The sequence below is a fragment of the Pinus tabuliformis genome, chromosome 1_1 (assembly GCF_031772625.1).
Source record: "Pinus tabuliformis cultivar Carrire ecotype Pingquan chromosome 1_1, CPIR1, whole genome shotgun sequence".
Lineage (NCBI taxonomy): Eukaryota > Viridiplantae > Streptophyta > Pinopsida > Pinales > Pinaceae > Pinus > Pinus tabuliformis.
The window spans coordinates 967345260-967365785 of record NC_142297.1 but is presented as its reverse complement, the minus strand read 5'-3'; the positions used below and the strand labels follow the sequence as shown (position 1 = coordinate 967365785).

Below are 20526 nucleotides of genomic sequence, written 5' to 3'. Positions count from 1 at the left end.
CACTTTTCAGGGTTATTTTGGCTTTCCATTTGAAAACATTTCACTTCATTTTAAGCAAAATACAATTTCATTTCTTAAAGAGCAAATACTTCGAAGGCACTAGTTGTTTATGTATTTCATGCTTATCTTATGATAGTTATTGCTCATATCAGTTTTTGCTTATAAATCTTAAAGAGATAATCTATTTAACTCTAACAATTCTCCTAGAAACTCACATCTTTTTTTTTACTTAACTTTTCATTAGGGACCACCCACCTTAGCTAACCTAGGAGATAGCTCAAACAGAGAGAGTCAGGATTAGTTTGACAGCCCCTTCTCTAAGTTCCCTGCCACCAACCACACCTTGTGGGGTTGAAGGATTTTCTCACTAACTTGTAGGTAGGTGTAGGCGGCAGGGTCAACAAAGTTGAAATCATATAGGGAGGATGTTATGGAACATACTATCCCTCTAAAAAATGAAAATTACAAACCCTTTAGGCAAAAACTTAGGCAAATAAATCCTAAGTTAGCCCCCTTGGTGCAAAAGGAATTGCAAAAGATGCTCCAAGTTGGAATTATAGCTCACACTAGGCATTCCACATGGTGTTCAAACTTGGTTATTGTGAGAAAGAAGAATGGGTCAATCAGGCTATGTGTAGATTTTCGAAATCTTAATTTAGCTTGTAAAAAGGATAATTACCCTTTACCTAACATGGAAACATTATTGCAAAGGGTAACAGGATTTGGAATGATGTCTTTATTAGATGGATTTTCAAGGTATAACCAAGTCATGGTGAAGAAGGAGGATAGACATAAAACAACACTCACCACACCATGGGGTACTTTTGAATATTTGAGGATGCATTTTGGATTAACGAATGTTTGAACAACTTTTCAAAGGGCTATGAACTATGCTTTTAAGGGTCTAATTGGGAAATTCATTCAGCTTTATCAAGATGATTTAACTGTTTTTTCTAAAAAAGGAATTCTCATATAAGCCATCTAAGACAAATTTCTTTATAGGTGTAGAGAATATGGAATATCCTTAAATCCTACTAATTTTTTTTTTTGGAGTTGCTGAAGGGAAGTTGCTTGGTCACATCATTTCCAATGATGGGATCAATACTGACCCTGAAAGAGTTGAGGCAATTCAAAATATTCCTTTGCCTCACAATATTAAATCCCTTCAATCCTTCCTAGGAAAGATGAACTTTCTTAGAAGGTTCATTCCAAATTATGTTGAAATTGCTAAACCCATTCAAACCCTTTTAAAGAAAGATGCTAAGTTTGTTTGGGAAATGAAGGAAGAAAAGGTTTTCAGGAAATTAAGGATTCTATTGTTAAAGCACCTGTTCTAGTGAGCCCCAATTATTCAAAGGAGTTCTTGATTTTCTCTTTTGCATCTGAAGATACTATTATTGGAGTGTTGCTTCAAAAGAATAATGAAGGGTATGAGCAACCCATTGCTTTTATGAGTAGATACCTTCAAGGGTCTGAGTTGAAATATAGCACCATGGAGAATCAAGCTTATGCCCTAGTCAAGTCTCATAAGCAATTTAGAGTTTATGAGGGATATTCTAGAATAATTGCATTTGTACCCCACTCTGTTGTGAAAGATATTTTAACTCAAATTGATTGCTTAGGAACCAAGGCTATGTGGGTCTCAAAGATTCAAGAATATGATTTAGATATTAGACCTACCAAGCTGGTAAAGGGCCAAGGGTTGGCCCAAATCTTGACTGAGGAGAATGAGAAGGCATTAGGAATGATTTGGAATAAACTTCATCAGAACTTCAAAGATTAAGTCAACTTGAATGGTATAAATACATTATTTATTATTTGCAAATTTTGCCATGTCCTAACCATTTAGTTGGTCATAAAAGAAGAGCATTAAGGCTAAGAGCAACTAAGTATTGCATTGTGAAGGATTGTCTGGGTTGGAGAAATCCATAGGGGGTCGTACTTACATGTGTTGATGATGTGTAAGCCAAAAAGCTTCTTACTGAGTTTCACTCAGGATTTTGTGGAGGACATTATGCTGCTAGGACTACTACCCACAAAATCTTGAGAGTTGGTTATTTTTGGCCTTCCATTTTTGTTGATGTGCACAAATATGTTAGAGGTTGCCAAGCTTGTCAACTATTCACTGGGAAGCAAAAGTTAGCTTCTTTGCATGTTCAACCTGTGGTCGTGGAAGCTCCCTTTCAACATTTGGGACTTAACTTTATAGGGAAATTTAATGAAAATTCAAGTAATGGCTACTCATGGATTTTAACTACAACTCATTATTTTACTAAATGGGTAGAAGCCATCCTACCAGACACGCCATAGACAAAGTAGTGATGGACTTTCTTGAAGATAAGATTATCACTCGTTTTGGTGTCCCTGCCAAGATTACAACCAACAATGCCAAGGATTTTAGCTCTACTGAATTCTCATCATTTTGCTTTAAGTATGGTATTGTTTTATCCCATTCATCAAACTACTATCCTCAGGGTAATGGCCTAGCTGAGTCTAGCAATAAAAATTTGATCACCATCATCAAGAAGATAGTAGGGGATAACAAAAGGGCATGGGATAGCAAAATTAAATATGCTTTGTGGGTTGATAGGATTACAAAGAAGAGTTCAACAGGAAAGAGTCCCTTTGAGTTAGTTTATGGCTTGGATGTTACCCTTCCCGTGCACTTAAGGTTACCAGCTTACCAACTTCTACAAAGCTTTACATCTTATAAAGATGTTGTGCAAAATAGAATTAACCAAATTGTAGAATTCGATGAAACCAGGAGGAGAGTTTTTGAACATTGTTGTAAAAATCAATCAAAAGTTAAAAGAAATTTTGACAAATCATCTAAGAACATAAAACTTTCTAACAGTGATATGGTTTTGTTATGGGATCACAGGAATGAAAATTCGGGCAACCATGGTAAGTTTGATAGTTTGTGGCTTGGACCATACATTGTCAAAGAAGCAGCTAGACAAAATTCCTACCATTTGAGCACCTTGGACGGAGAATGATATATGCCTTTTGTTGGTGGATGCAAATTCCAAGTTCTTGCACACTATCACTTTCCATCTAGTATGCATCCTCATATGGAGCCAAATGTTGACCACTAAAGTAGCACCTAAAGATTATCTGAAGACTCCATGCCCAAGGATGTACCAAAGGTTGCGTGTACCATCAGAGATCATCATACTACTAGAGTTTTTCAACTCTACTTCTTCTTCTTATGAGGAGTCGAGTCATATAACAGGCATGGGCAGCTTGGGACCTTATCATCAAATGAGTCTTACTTTAGGAGGTTTTTTTTTCACTTGCTTAATTATCATCTCCTGACGACGCCTTGGTAATTAATTAAGTTTTTCCCTCCAGGCATAACCTTAAAGCCAGAGTACGGCTTGATGGTGAGGCTTTGGGTGAGTCCTAGTGTCTAGGGTCATTGTCTATTACCATACTAGATCACACAAAAAATATTATGGAACTTCATTAGGTCTAAAGGGCCATTTTTTAATTTTTAAAATTTTTCACAGGGCGAAAATTGGAATAAATTTTGTATATGAAATGTAATAAGTGTTGTCTAGAGAAGTTTTTTGGGGCATGAGTGATAAAAATTAAATCTCTCACCCTCAAATTTCTACTATGACACACTTTGAGGAGTTAAAAATATGTTCTAGACCCTCAAAACCTATTTTTCCTAAGTTTAGTGGAAAAAGTGGCAATAAATTAAGCCAACAATTAAATAAATGGAGAAAAGTAAATATCCACACATGTTAAATGATGAGGAAATGAGGTCGAAAATCATTGAGGAGTTAAAGTGAAGTTCCAAGGTGATGTGGACTCCTAGATTCAAGGAAAAGACGTGCTCCAAAGAAATCAAATTCCATGGAGGGGACCACGAGTTTCTCAATGGAAAACACAATAAATGAGGGAAATTCGAATTTCCTTGAAGAGTAAATTGTTTTGGTGGGCTTCGGACTTGGAGTTTCATTGGCGATGAGTGGAGAGTGTTGAAGAAAGTGTAACTAAGTTCAGTCTTCATAATGACATGATCTTTGTATTTGATGTAATAAAAGGAAATAAATTATTTTTGTAATCATGATACATGGGTTTCATGAGCAAGAAGTGTCACTAGGTGAAAGACTTCTTCTTGATGTCTTTAGGATTTATTTATAAGTCAAAGAGTCATGTCATGTGTATAGAAACGCTTCATGAGTTTATGTAAATATGTACAAGTCTTCATAGTTGTCTGCCAGCCCTCCAAGACCAAGATCAATGCCTCAAGACAAGCCTATCAAAGTCTGCAAGCAAAACGATAAGGAGATGTTCATGTCGGCTCCAAATAAATGAATTAAATATATAATTATGTCATGTCGGCTGGAAAGAATAGACACATCGGTTCATAAGGTAATGTTGGCTTAGATTATATGTGCACAACCACTATAAATACCATGTTGGGGTATCCGCAAATAAAAAGACATAACTCGCAAATACCTCTGAATTTCTGAATGAAGGAGTCGCAATTAGGCTTGACTGCACCTCGTTTGGGGTTTAGGTGCAGTCTTGACCTTGGCCTAATGGAGCAGGAATAACCTTGTATAGTGGATGCTGCAATGATTAAAGGATTAGACATTCTCGGCATCTCTGTTTTGGCATACGGATCTACGTAGACATATCACAATTGCACAGCTAGTGATCTCGGCATACCTGTAAGGATCTCGGCTGAATGGAGCAGCGAAGATCTCGGACAAAGGCACAGTGTGTTAATAGATCTCGCATAGCAGTCTTGGCATACCTATGATCTGAAGATATCCTCGCATGGAGAAAGCATCAAAGTCTAAGCATGTCACTATCGGGATATCTATCTCAGATAGAAGGATCAAGACAAGAGGATGCAGAGATCATGTTGGTCTTAGGTAGATAACATATAGGCTCGATCACAGTGATATAAAGGATTTAGAATACACCACAGTGAGACTCAGATCTATATCCCACTGTCTCAGCATAAGGAGCAGTATTGCAGTCTATAAGGAGAAACAATACTAAAGCTCCAGCAAACTGATAATGAAGGAATGATATAGTCTCGAGATCATAACAGGAACAAGGACTACTTGATGAGAAGCAGTGATGAGAACCACTATCTCGATAATGATGAAGATATAAAACACAGTCATCATGATGAAGACTTCAATGAAGACCTCGTTGACATAATGTAATGACTGTCATAATGAAGTGCATCAATGAAAGCATAGAGATCACAGTGAGGATCTCAATGGATCTCATTGATATGGAGAAGAAGCAACAGTGAAGATCTCAGGGATGCTATAGTGATGGCTTCAATGGTGCAACAATGAGGGTGATCTCAGCAGCAACAAAAAGGAGGATTGATATCTTGGTCTTGGATAGGCAGAGTGTGTCAAGGGTCATGGTCTTGGTATTTGTCAATGGAATCTCTATAAGAAAAATTTACGCATGGATTTTCCTCTCCAAGAGGGAGAGGTTTTGACCCTAGCAGAAAGCCAAAACGTTTGTGTTCTTGTCTCTTTTGATTTGATAGCAGTTTGATGAAGTTAATTTACACATGTTAATAATGAGTAAGCAACAAGCTAAGATAAAGATTGCATGAACACTTCACAAATTGTTATCATCGAAGAATCACCCTAATTATGATAGCCCTAGATTCTTCAACACGGTATCAGAGGGATGGTTTCAGCGGTCAAAAATAAAGGCAGAAAAGAGACATTCAAGAATCAAGACATCAAAGCAGCTAAATCAAACCCTAGTCATCACATCTCGGGATATGTAACAGGAGTTTGACAAGTTCATCCACAACTCAGTTTGGATCCTTCTTTATAAAGAACAAAGTCTTAAGATATTAGATCTTAGGGGGAGCTTGATTCAAAGGCATATATGAGAGTGTATATGAACAATACTCAAATCAGAAGCTATTCTATGGATCATGGCAAGCAACTTCAATTCAATATGTATCAGCAGTTTGTTGGAAGGCAGTGTAAGGATCTCAGTCAATATATCAGCTTCAACAACAGCCAACATGATCAAGGTGAAGATCTTGTCTTCACATATCAAGTAAGTATCTTTTATTCTATAATCAAGTTTTGGTTTATTGACTTCATCAGTGCAAGAAGATCTATGGGTTAGAGAAGTCATCAAAAGTTCTTAAGGTTCTATGATAAGAAAGGAGACAAAAAAGGATATACTCTCTGAAATGAAGAGCAGTAGGTGCCAAGGAATGAAGAAACATCTTCATGAGATCTCAGTTACGAGATCTAGGAAAAATGATGATCATTGATATTGATATTGATAAGCAAGGTAACAGATGTCCATGAACAAGAAGGTTACCTCGATCAATGGCCAGTGGTCTCTATGAAGCAATAGAGAAAGGCAAGTTGATAGGACACAAATAAGTGTTGATAAGTACAGGAAGGTTGAGAAGATAGAATAGTACTATGGAAGAGGAACTCATATCGTTGGAAGGATGGAGGAAGCTGAGAAAAGGATCAAGGGAAAGAGGGAGTAATAGATCTCCACTATGAATGAGATGGTATCCCTCTCAAAAGGATCCTATCAAAAGTCCCTGCAGATATGAACATAGTAAGAAGATGCATTGTGGCATCATGGAAGCAAGAGCTCGTATGGAATCATGAAGAACATAGCTCTTGGGAATCTCGGTGTACATTGAAGGAAAGGAAGAAGTCATCCAAGGAAACATTTGCCAGATGGGGATATACTAGATCCTGAAGGATCTCTGATAAGAGATCTCAGCGGAGGATCTCCTAGTCCGGGAAGGCAGCAAATGTCTCGTCAGAAATTCCAACTCTTGGAACTCATGAGATGGTGGTTCAATGACATGAAGAATGAAGCAGACCAAGGGATTGAAGATCTTTTCAATCAAGGAAGCTGCAGGAAAATACCTGAAGGAAAATGAGGTATGTATGATTGTATTTATATTTGCATTTGATATTGTAATGTCATGATATGTGGTTGCAGATAAAATGGATCAAGCATGATCAAAAGGGAATAGATCTCCTCCTCTGAAAGGATGCAGAAAGACATAAGTCAGACTAAGATGAAATCAACATAATATGTCCTCATAATGTAGTATGAGGTAGTTGATGACCATTGAAGAACTATGAGAGCTCCTGGGAATGAAAGATATGAGGATGGAAGAGATCGTGAAGTATGCAACCTTGATGAAGGCAATCAACATCCAGAAGATCAGGAAGACTTGACCAGGAAATCTCTTGGAAAGATGTGAAGACTCTGATGGAAGTCTGAAAGGATGAGGACCCTTGACAACAGATATCATTGGGAGATGTGTCAACATGTATGCAGGATGATTGATACCTACAAGAAGATGTCACTGAAAGAAGGCCATCACCAAAAGGTAATATGTAATTTGTTTTTGGTGTTTGACCTCTTGGAAAAGTCTGGGTATGTGTGCAAGATCAAGGAAAGGAAAGTTGTGAAGGATGTCACAACTATGTATCTTGTGATCCAGAGCAATCATTGTTGAAGGAAAGTGAAGACAGATGAGCTTATGAAGGAAGCCCCAGATGTAAAGCCACAGAGGGTACTTTCCAGAAAAGATGGAATGACATGACGAAGGAAAGTGATGGATGGTTGAACCCTACATGTGAAGAAATTGATGACATCAAAGTCTTGAATCGTCAGTCAACTAGAAGACCCTATAAAGCATTGATGATAGAGTCCCTGGGTAAGAGGGAGCTCTAGGAAGTTCCTATGAGCAAAGGAACTCAAGCAAGTTTCTAAGTAAAGAGAAACTTGGAACTCATCCCTGGTTAAGAGGGAGAGTTAGACACGACATTCTTGTCTTCAGGTTGGAAGAAATAATGGAGGATTGTGTAATCATTTGGCATTCGACACTCTTTGAGGATGTGGTAGGGCATCCAAGACAAGAGTGGGCAAGAGGATCGATATTCTTGAGGGTTGGGAACCCAAGATGAGAATAGTCCTAGTAGGGCATACTCGGAGAACACCTGGGTGGGTATGACCCTAAGAGAGACAATGATGATGTGTGTCTATCAATCATTGGTCTCGCCAACATTGTGTGCTCTGATCTAAGTAAGAGATAGAGTTGTTAGTCAAGGCCTTGCTAAATGGAAACAATGTTGGTTGAAATGATGCTATAACAGATGGATTGCAAATCTGATTCTTCTTATGAGAAATTCTTCAGATTGAGAATGACCAAGTACCATTATGAATACCTCCCTAGTTAAGAGGGAGCGTTGAAGAAAGTGTAACTAGGTTCGGTCTTCATAATGACATGATCTTTGTATTTGATGTAATAAAAGGAAATAAATTATTTTTATAATCTTGCTACATGGATTTCATGTCGCAAGAAGTGTCACTAGGTGAAAGACTCATTCTTGATGTCTTTAGGATTTATTTATAAGTCAAAGAGTCATGTCATGTGTATAGAAACTCTTCATGAGTTTATGTAAATATGTACAAGTCTTCATAGTTGTCTACCAGCCCTCCAAGACCAAGATCAATGCCTCAAGACAAGCCTATCAAAGTCTGCAAGCTAAACGATAAGGAGATGTTCATGTTGGCTCTAAATAAATGAATTAAATATATAATTATGTCATGTCAGCTGGAAGCAATAGACACATCAGTTCATAAGGTAATGTCGGCTCAGATTATATGTGCACAACCACTATAAATACCATGTTGGGGTATCCGCAAAAGAAAAAGACAGAACTCACAAATACCTCTAAATTTCCGCATGAAGGAAAGTCGCAGTTAGGGCTTCACTGCACCTTGTTTGGGGTTTAGGTGCAGTCTTGACCTTGACCTAATGGAGCAAGAATAACATTGTATAGTGGATGTTGCAATGATTAAAGGATTAGACATTCTCGACATCTCTGTTTTGGCATACGGATCTACATAGACATATCACAATTGCACAACTAGTGATCTCGGCATACCTGTAAGGATATCGGTTGAATGGAGTAGCGAATATCTCGGACAAAGGAACAATGTGTTAATAGATCTCGCATAGTAGTCTTGGCATACCTATGATCTGAAGATATCCTCCCATGGAGAAAGCATCAAAATCTGAGCATGTCACTATCGGGATATCTATCTCGGATAAAAGGATCAAGACAAGAGGATGCAGAGATCATGTTGGTCTTAGGTAGATAACATATAGGCTCGATCACAGTGATATAAAGGATTTAGAATACACCACAGTGAGACTCGGATCTATATCCCACTGTCTCGGCATAAGGAGCAGTATTACAGTCTATAAGGAGAAACAGTACTAAAGCTCCAGCAAACTGATAATGAAGGAATGATATAGTCTCGGCATCATAACAGTAACAAGGACTACTTGATGAGAAGCAGTAATGAGAATCACTATCTCGGTAATGATGAAGATATAAAGCACAGTCATCATGATGAAGACTTCAATGAAGACCTCGTTGACATAATGTAATGAAGTGCATCAATGAAAGCACAGAGATCACAGTGAGGATCTCAATGGATCTCATTGATATGGAGAAGGAGCAACAGTGAAGATCTCAAGGATGTTGTAATGATGGCTTCAATGGTGCAGCAATGAGGGTGATCTCAACAGCAACAAAAAGGAGGATTGATAACTTGGTCTTTGAGAGGCACAGTGTGTCAAGGGTCATGGTCTTGGTATTTGTCAATGGAATCTCTATAAGAAGAACTTACGCATGGGTTTTCCTCTCCAAGAGGGAGAAGTTTTGACCCTGGCAGAAACCCAAAACATTTGTGTTCTTGTCTCTTTTGTTTTGATAGTAGTTTAATGAAGTTAATTTACACATGCTAATAATGAAGTAAACAACAAGCTAAGATAAAGATTGCATAAACACTTCACAAATTGTTATCATGTATCGAAGAATCGCCCTAATTATGTTAGCCTTAGATTCTTCAACAGAGAGTGGTCTCCTAACACTCCACTCCCATATACACTTGTCCCTTCTTCAACATTGAGTTGGCCTCTCAAGGAATGCATGGGTCTCTCTGGGGGAATTCAAATTACACGAGGGAGCTTTGGAATTGTCATCATCATCACACTTGCATTTGGTTCTTCATTGGGATTTCCTCCCATTCTTCTATATAATAGAGCCTTGAGCTCCCATATTGTATATTTTGCTTTAGTGCCCAAACTGTGAAAATCTAACCAGACAATTATGAAATTCAAATGTGAAATTTTTACCAGACAATAACTGGGATTTATTAATTTAAATTGCAGAAGAATACCTGGAATCTGTTGAAGGTATTTGGACTACGATTATTCCCGATGTGTAGTTACCAAACCGCCCTTTTTCCTCCCAGCCTATCTGGGGTCTACCTGTACAGACCCTAATTCCAGAAGACAAATCTTCTGGCCCCCATGCCCAAAATGCCAAGAACAATCAAGCTTAATGTCTGTGACTCTATTAGAAATTCCGACTCAACTTCCAAAATTTTCCATAGTCATAATAAGGATTATATACATATCAAGTGTCTAATTTGATATATTCATTTCATTCTGGTGAGATAGGATCAATTTTGATAATCAATTCATTACCCTAACTTAGACATTTTATAATAAAACTCAATATGTATACTAGTGCAATACATGTGGTTCATGCATATGTAGCTATCATATGGATGCCCCATATGCATGTTAATATTCACATTACATTTGTAATTTTAGGTGGGTTATTACATTTGTTACGAGCTATTGTGCTTGGGGAAGCTTTGCTTCTATGTACAATTGTTCTTCATTTGAATAAAGAGACTTTGGGGTTCATTCATGATTCTTATTCCATTGGAGCATGTCCTTGGTTCATTGACGGTATAATCTTCTCTACTTGTGCTTTAAATTGTGTTTCATTTCTCATACGCTTTTATAGAGTTGTAGATGTAGAGCTATATTACGTTTGCAATTAGCTTATGAAATATGAATATGCTCTAGGTGTAGACAATTTCTAGTCATTTTCATATAAATTTCTAGAGTTATCTTACCATTGTTTATTGATTTAATCCATATGAGCTAATGTGTGTTGGAAGTTTTGTAGAGGACCATCTTTTGGATCAATTAGCAAGTGTGAGGGGAAGTCTTCAAGAGACCAACCCACTCTTGGCATAGTTTTCAAGGAGCTATCATCGTTATTTGAATTTTAGAAGTCCAATCTTTCGAAGTGCTTGTTTTGTAGGGCTCTTTTTTCGACATAGTTTGTGCATAAGTCAAAATCTCAAAAACATTTATATATTTTTGTCTTGTGCTTTCATTTCCTTATCTAGCTACTCAAGAGTTTTTCACAAGTTAGACAAGTGATGGGATCCTTTCCCATCACTTGAATTAGTTTTGTACATTATTTTGTAGTATACTCACTTATTTGCATGTTCTCATTTATGCACACTAACCATGTCTTAGTTTTGCAGCCCTAACAAACTGTCTTGTAGTTTCCCTCAAGTGTTCAAGCTTCTTTTCAATCAGGGTGTGGGCATTTGGAGGACCTATCAAGGAGGCTAGGTCGTGTGCCTTTGTTGGAACTTGCTCTTTCAAGGTGTAGTATTCCATCTCCCTTGAGGCTCCCATAGTTTGAAGGGAATTCCGTGTTATTTCAAGATCTCATATTGTATATTTCTCATTATTCCTTGGGCAGCCCTCTAAGAGGCTCTAACCTCATTGTAACACCATAATAATAATAATTTGTTTTGTTGTGGGAGCATGGGTTTTACCCATGGCATCCTATCTCTCCATTTAGGGAGAGAAGCTTGTGGGTGGATTGATTGTTAACATTTCCATTTCTTTCATTTTCACATAACATGCATGCTCTAATTGGAAAGTAACACAAATCGCATTTCCTTTCTTAAAGTTTGCTACAAGCTTGCACCATTTATCTTTGTTGCTACAAGCTACAAGTTCACATTCTATTTCAAAGCAATTTACTCTTATGCAAGCAACTCTCTTACTTCTAGCAAACTTTGACACATTTAGCTTGGCACTTGTCTAATAATCATTTATGCCTCATTGTTATGCTACATTTTTATATCTTGAATATTGAAGCATTGTGTATTGGGCAAGTTTATTTTCCAAAGCAATTGTCTTCTTTTATGTCAAGCTAATTATCTTTCATTTCCTCAAGTTAAAGTTCATTTTGCAAAGCTATTGTGGGCATCAATCTTATTTCAATTCACTTTCAAGCAATGCAAATATATCTTGGGAACTTTACATGCATCTTACTTAGGCCCACTTTCAAGCGTCACTAAAATCGACCTCCAACTTAAGTTGGCTATATAGACTTTAGGGACCCTCCACCCGTATTGACTCGTCACTGTGAGATCTGGATTTCTGGGCAAGGATAAGGTCTGGGGATAGGAGTTCAATTGAAACTTTGCTTCAGAATGCAACTAATTAAATAAAGCAAGAGCACATCTACATCACAACTTTACTTTACTTGCAAATGGAATTCTCCTATTTACGTTATGTTGGAATTACTTGAGGTTGGTTTATATCACTTTATTTCAAGAGACATTTATTATGCAATTATTGTGAATTCTTTTACTTTTGCGACATATAGTTTTCTTATACTTGGAATATCTTTCATTGGTGCAACTCTATTTCAAAGTTATTTCATATATTTGTTGTTTTGATGATCATTTGAGCTCATGAGTAATTGATGTCATTATCTTGTTATTTGGGCATTTACTTCCAAGTACTATTTCTTTTATAGTTGCAATTGATGTTTATATGCTTATCTTGGTCTAACATTTGATTTTGCAAGATCGTCTAGCATTGTATCTTGATTTCATTTTTAAGCAAGCTATTGTTATTTACTTGAAGGAATTGGTCTATACTTTGAATATATCATTGAAATTGGCTCATTTATTCATATGCTTGCTTAATTCTTGAAAACAAGTTATTTTTTTTACAAGTAATCCAAATTAACATTAACTTAATCTCCTAGAAACTCATATCATATAACTTTTCATTTAGGGACCACCCCCCTTAGCTAACCTAGGAGATAGCTTAGACGAAGAGAGTTGGGAATAGGTGACAACCTTAACTCTTAGTTCTTGCCACCAACCACACCTTGTTGGGTTAAAGGTTTTTCTCTCTAGCTGTTAGGTGTGTGTGACGGGCGGCAAGTGTAGCAGGAACGATTTGTGCCCCTTAATTCATCCTCCAACTAGGCAACTGCTGACAGATTTTTTGTTTCCTAGAGTGTTACTGTATCTATCCCATTCTATTTAGGGGAGGCTGATACATTTTTGTCCATTCTTCAGAAAAATGTGGTTTTGTAAACTACCAACCCCTTGGCTTATTTGTCTTCTTTTTTTTCTTTGTGTTTTCTTCATCTATGGACATGTGTTCTGCAAATGTCATGTTTGGAAACAATTCCTACATCGGAATGTTGTGTTTTCGTAGTCCAAGACTTGGGACCATTGAAGATCTTTATGTTTTAAATTAATCTAACTTGGTAAACCTTTGCTAAGGTCGATCTCCACGCATATCCTTGCAAAGGTGAAAATGCCCTTCTCTGTTGTTTAAGAGTCCCTTTTTTAAAATTTGCCCGGGGTATTTCCAAAATCCTCTAGGTATTTTCTTGCTAAACAAGTGTATCCTTCTCCTTTGCTAGGGTTTTCTTCTTCTTCTTGGGAATTTCGCTCTTCTTTTATGCTTCCAACTACTACAGATCGAACTTCTTGGTTGATTCTCCATATGAGGTTGAATAGCTGCCAATATATAATGAATATGTGAGGTTGATTCCCTTGATGAGGCCGACTTGTCCTTCTTTGAGACCAACTTGGTGGGGGAGGCCTAAATGACGTAAACTACATCAAATAAATTTCTTGATTGATTGATAAAGCCCAAGAAGGGTGTTTTACATGATGACAAGGACAAGGACTCTTGACATAAACCTTACAAGCCTACAATGGAGGATTTGACCTAGAAATAAAATAATAAAGCATGAAACCCATGCTTCATAAATATTTTTTTCTTCCATAATAAAATTTATTTTTCTTTTTTTTGACAAATACATTACATCATGACTCAAGTACAATTATGAAGACCGAAACTGGTTACATTCTTCAACACTCCCTCTTAACTAAGGAGGTATTCACAATTACATATATACAAAGGTACATGGAAGATCTCAAAATGATATACTCTACGAAGAGTCACAAAACACGCAGTGGTATAGATTACATACCTAACCAAGGTACTCTAATCGGGTGTGACTAAGGTGTACTCAAGCTTTAGCCACTCTAAGTACCATCAAGCTTTTAAGCTCTAACACCAACCCAAGAATATAGGTGCGACCCTTCGTACTTCGGGATCTAGACATCAACACATAGGTTGGCCAGATGTCCTCCCAAGCATCTTGTCACCCCAAGATGCTTCATCTCTCCCTATAGACTAAATCAAATATATCCACCAGTACAAACATGCTTCCAAAATGTTCAACCTTCTTATGGAGAGATTTACTTGTAAAAACACAACCCCAATTAATAATAAACTTCCATATAAATTTCTTGATTGATTGATAAAGCCCAAGAAGGGTATTTTACATGATAACAAGGGCAAGGACTCTTGACATAAACCCTAGAAGCCTACAATGGTGGCCTTGACCTATAAATAAAATAATAAAGCATGAAACCCATGCTTAATAAATAAATTTTCTTTCATAATAAAATTTATTTTTCTTTCTTTTGACAAATACATTAATCATGACTCAAATACAATTATGAAGACTGACACTAGTTACATTCTTCAACATAAGAGACCTACAGTTTCCTCAGGTTTAAGAAGACTAAAAGATCATTTTTATGGTGATTTCCTACGATGTTGTCCTTGAAGATCTATTGGCTTATATGGTTGGTCTTCTTATGTGTTGGAGGAAGTTAAGGGTCTTTTTTTGGGTCTTGGAGGTCTCCTTTGAATTTATTCTGTAAGAAGAGAAAGTTCTTTTGGGTTTTCCTTGGAGGGGTTTTGCCCTGGCTTGATCCTATCTTTGGTGTCTCTCTCTTTACAGTTGTGATCTTCATGTTTTGGCATTTATTTGATGATGAGAACATAATCTTAAGCAAGAAGAAGAATAATACTATCACAAGTAAATGTCATGTAATGGAAAAGAATCTTAAGAATTTACCTCCTTTAATTTTCCAACAAATTTATCCTCTCTAAATTTCGGTTCTCTTAAGGTAGGACAGTTATTTAGGGCTTCGAGTGAATTGCATAGGAGGAGGTTTTGTGGGATTCCAAGAGCCTAAACATCAAACCTAGGGTTTTGACTACATGACCTCAAAGTTTGGGAGGCATCCACTTGGATTATGTCCATAAAATCTTTTGCCCTAGGTGTTCCCTAAGAGGGAAACCCTAGCTTGTTTTTCCTCAACTTGGGGACTTCCTTGAGTGTTGTATGCGCTTAGTACTTGGTGAAGCATATAATAAAAATCCCTTTCTTCTCATCGCCTTGATCTTGGAAGTACCTTCATCCACAATAATTCACAAAAACCGAGGTCTTGTGCAATCCATTACTAGGTCTCTTACAAAGTGCAAACTGTCATTGAAGCCTTATATTATGACCTTCGAGCATTCCTTGAGAAGTCCTCTTGCATCAACTTGCACCTTAAACCCTAGAATATCTATTATAGCTAATCATTACCTTACCAACACTCCTCCCATCAGTGAAAGTCCGTAAAGAAAAGGGGACCTTGGCTGCAGTGACAAAGGGCCATTTTCCCATTGTTATCACTTAGTCTAGCTCTTGCCTTGTAGGGTTTTCCTCTCCGAGGCCTGCTAGATTTTGTGGTAACAGTGTCCATCATACACCTATAATGTATATTATGATTTTTCATTGAAATATTGAATACAAGCTTTTTTTCATGGGAAAAGCAAAGAATTCAATAAACCAATATTGGAAGGATAGCAACAATTCAGCTTCAGGTGTGATTTTAGCCAAATGTCATATAATTCAATTATGAAGAGATGCTGAAGTCAGTTAAAAGTGCAAAGGTCAACAAATAGCAATGTGAAACTTTAGTGGATGTGTTTTCTCATCCATGCAACTAAAGAATTTGATTTCAGGACACAGTTCATAAAGTTGTCAACCCTCTTCATATTGGAATATCTATTACTATCCCTTTGAACATATGTCCAGGGGCAGGTTGTCTCCAGCACCACTTATGCTTCGAAGCAACAAAAAAATGTTGAAACATATGTTTACAAAGTATCAATACTTCCCCTCTGCTTAATTCAGAACAATACATGAGTAATGTTACGAAAATAAATAATGTAGCCTATCCAAAACAGGAGAACCTCCCACCCACAACTCATACCTGACACCACTTATGCTTAGAAGCAAAAGCATTTGAAAATAATGTGAACAAAGTACTGATACCTCCCTGTGCTTAATTCAGAACAATGTGTCGAAAATGTTACAAAATAAAGTAGCCTAACAAAATCATTTGGACACCTTTCACCTACAACTCAAATGTGAGAAAATTAAAAAAACAGAAACAAAAGGCATAAACTTTGGAAGAACCTGGTTTCCTGTTTTCTTCTCTCTTTCTGCCCCAGCAAGGTCTACAATTGTCAAGACCGCCTCACCCAACTTGTTTTCATTCCTCTCTTCTTTGCCCACTTTGGGACTACTTCGAATATTGATGATGCACTGTGATCGACTGAAAATATAGCAAATGATTATATAACACCAAGAACTTAACAAGCAACATAAAAATATTCATTGCTTTAACTCTACCCTGCTAACAATATAGATTCAGTACATTTATCTTGGAAACTATCCTCAAAAATATGCAACTACAAATTTTATGTTCATTTTATGGTCAAGTGAAAACGCTTGCTCATTTTTAGCATTCTTCCCTATAGCTGATGTTTACCTTAATCAGTAGATACTGTCAGTACAGTTTCAACATTTACAGCAAAACCACCTATCGAACATATTTCTCACTTTTGTACAATGCAAATGAGCTTTCTGAAGAAAAATGCTAATAAAAAAAATTGACACTGGCATTCACAGGTGAGAGAAACCATAAAGTAAAAAGGTAAATTACATACAGATTAAAACTAGTCAATGGAACATTTGCATCCAAAAGTAGAAAAGAAAACGGAAATAGTGCAGATAGAAATAATATTTCAAAAATCAAGATAAGGTAAACGCTACAGACATGCTGTAGGGCCTACTGTGGAGTATATGCAAGCCAGCAGATAAGGAGATATAAACGGAATCAACATCAAGCTACCATATGTAGCCTATTGATTAACCCAAGCTATAGCAGGTATTGTAGTATGGCCATCAAAAGGGAACCATTTTAGAGTATCGTTAACCTATAAGGTCCAAGAGCTTGGCATTCATTTTTCACAGTGTACCATCATCTAGGACCAAAATCCTCAAAATAAGGAAACAATGTAACATACTATGCCATCTAATTCAGCTGATATCAACATTTCTTAGTTTCTACATAGAATTGATAGGCAAATAAAACCCAGAAGTGGAATATACAATTGCCACAGCAAATTAATTCAATACTTAGGAATATGATCAGCCATATCAACATACAAAACATATTTTCTACTCATACATGAATAATAACAGATGATACAAGGAAATTATAGCAGTATACACAACCAACACTCCCCCAAAGAGGTAATCGCATTTCCTTCACAACCCTAGCCTCTTGTCAAGTACCCATAATGCCAATTACAACAAACCAACATGGCTGGAAATTAAATTATATAACAGAGGTACCCGTACAATCATGCCCTCTCTGTAATATCCCTCCCCTTAATAATAAATAATAAATAATAAAAATAATAAATAATAAATGATGCAAAAATAATAATTAATAATAATAAATAAATCACTTAATAATAAATAATAAAGATAATAAATCATAAATGTTAAATAATAAATGATATTAAAAATATATACAAGAAAATAAATAAAAATAATAAAAATAAAAATAGTAATAACCATACTAAAACTCTAAATAAGAATAAATAGAAATAAAACAAGAAAACTATCAAAAAGAAGGAAATAAAACAAGAAAGCTAAAAATCAAAAGAAAGTTGCATGTAGACACATGGAGTGTGTGCATGTGGTTCCCCTTCCAATGTTGTTCTATTTAGTAGATGGTGAGGAAGATGAGAGGCATTCCTGCATTCCATCAGTCCGAGATTCTATCTTGCATTCTCTTGGGAGAATGGTGTTCTAAGACTTAGGAGTCAATGGCAGTAGTACGTTGACTGAGGGCTGGGGGTGGCCAGTTGTAGCAAATTCTTGCACAATTGAGCCTACGGTTGGGTGGAGAGTCGTCCCCAAAACCTTGTTGTCATCTGGCAGAACAAATCTATGGCATGCATGAGCATGCAAGAGTTCGTAATGTCGCGATTAACAAAGATGAACATTCTCATGATGACATGCAAGAGTTGGCATGTGGATTATTTCCTATGATACTATGATGGTATGGTTAATGCATTGGATGCATGTTGAAATGTGATGATTCACAGAACTCCACAAATGGGCCGAGAGAGCCGGTTTATTTGATGATCTCGTGCGAGCCCATACGCACGAGAGAGAATACGTAACACCATATGGGCTGGGGACAAAACTCAATCAACACTACATATGCCAGTGGTTCCTTTGTCTTGTGTATAGCTCTTGATGGATAGCTCTTGAAGAGCTATGAGACCATCTTGAGGAGGCCAAGTGCCTGATGTTCTAGGCTAGGTGCCTGTTATTGGATTGAGATGCTGAAGTCTGGAAGGGTTGTAAAGGACTTCGATGCCTGGGGCTGTGCGCCTTAGTAGTTGTGGAGGGAGTGGGCCAGCCTTACGAGATGCCCGGGGTCATTGAGTCCCAGACCGGATGCCTGCCTTAGGCAGATGAGGTCTGAGTCAGGCGTGAGCCTTGGGGCCAGCCTTCGACTAGGATACAAACCGGGTCAGGCTTAGCCTGGTGCCGAAAGTGGGAAAAAGGACAGAGATTCCTTGAAATTTCTCGGGGTGTTGGGGACTTTCGATGCCTGCTGGTTATACTAGTTCAGCAGAGGGTGTTGGCAACATGAAGTTAATAAATAATAAATAATTCAAGAAGTTCCTTAAAGTGGGAGAGTATGTAATATCCCTCCCCTTAATAATAAATAATAAATAATAATATAATAATAAATAATAAATAATGCAAAAATAATAATTAATAATAATAAATAAATCACTTAATAATAAATAATAAAAATAATAAAGATAATAAATCATAAATGTTGAATAATAAATGATATTAAAAATATATACAAGAAAATAAATAAAAATAATAAAAATAAAAATAGTAATAACCATACTAAAACTCTAAATAAGAATAAATAGAAATAAAACAAGAAAACTATCAAAAAGAAGGAAATAAAACAAGAAAGCTAAAAATCAAAAGAAAAGTAAAGAAATAAAACAAGAAAGCTAAAAATCAAAAGAAAATTGCATGTAGACACATGGAGTGTGTGCATGTGGTTCCCCTTCCAATGTTGTTCTATTTAATAGATGGTGAGGAAGATGAGAGGCATTCCTGCATTCCATCAGTCCGAGATTCTATCTTGCATTCTCTTGGGAGAATGGTGTTCTAAGACTTAGGAGTCACTGGCAGTAGTACGTTGATTGAGGGCTCGGGGGTGGCCAGTTGTAGCAAATTCTTGCACAATTGAGCCTACGGTTGGGTGGAGAGTCGTCCCCAAAACCTTGTTGCGGTAAGCCTACTTCTACGATAGGTAAGCACAGGTAAGCACTATTCATAGTTTGAATTTAGTTAATTAATTACATGTACTCTGATTTAAGTTAATGTTAATAAGTTAATTAGATATTTATTTTGGGCTGTTACACTCTCCTAGGGAGTAGCCTTTTTAGATATTTACTGAGACTGCACTTCCAGTTTTCTTGTATCTTCCTTTCTCTCATTATATAGGAGCTTCTGTTGCATTCAATGTTATCAGAACTAGACCAGTCATGGAACTGGTCAAGCCTAAAAATGTGAACCAGAGTGAAAACAGAAACAGAGAACTAAAAATAATAAATATATAAATTAAACCAGTCAACCAAAAATACTTAACATATGCATCCATATGAATCCAAACCATTTTACACAAACATGCACATTTTCTTGTGTATGTAGCAAGGGTGCAAATAACCAAAAAAGAGCCAAGTGCTATCCATTTATAAACCAAAAATAAAGCAACAAAGAGGCCCTAAATGGCCTCTAGAGTGCAAAAAAAAATCATGCCACAACAAAAATCTATATATCATCAAAATCATGTCTATATTGGGAACATCGCCATCAATATCACCCTCTAAGCATTAAAATAAGATAGAAAAATGCTTAACATGCAAAATCAGTGATTTTGCTTAAGTTAAAGGTACATTTGTACTACGGTCATAATAAAGGAGTTCAACAATCAATGCCAACAACATCAAGGTACACAGAGGGCTTGGTGCTCTTGATAAAATTCCAATTCCATACCCTCATGCATGACAGAATCCAA

At 36.7% G+C, this 20526-nt stretch overlaps 1 protein-coding gene across 3 annotated transcripts in view; it reads right to left on the bottom strand.

Annotated features, from left to right (window-relative positions):
* LOC149217728 (uncharacterized) overlaps positions 1-20526 on the bottom strand; it is a 376727-nt gene that overhangs the window by 260915 nt on the left and 95286 nt on the right. For all 3 annotated transcript variants that reach the window (XM_089393070.1, XM_089393071.1, XM_089393072.1), the window contains exon 5: positions 16530-16668. In XM_089393070.1, coding sequence (XP_089249196.1) covers positions 16530-16668 — 139 coding nt within the window. The remainder of the gene's footprint in view (positions 1-16529; positions 16669-20526) is intronic.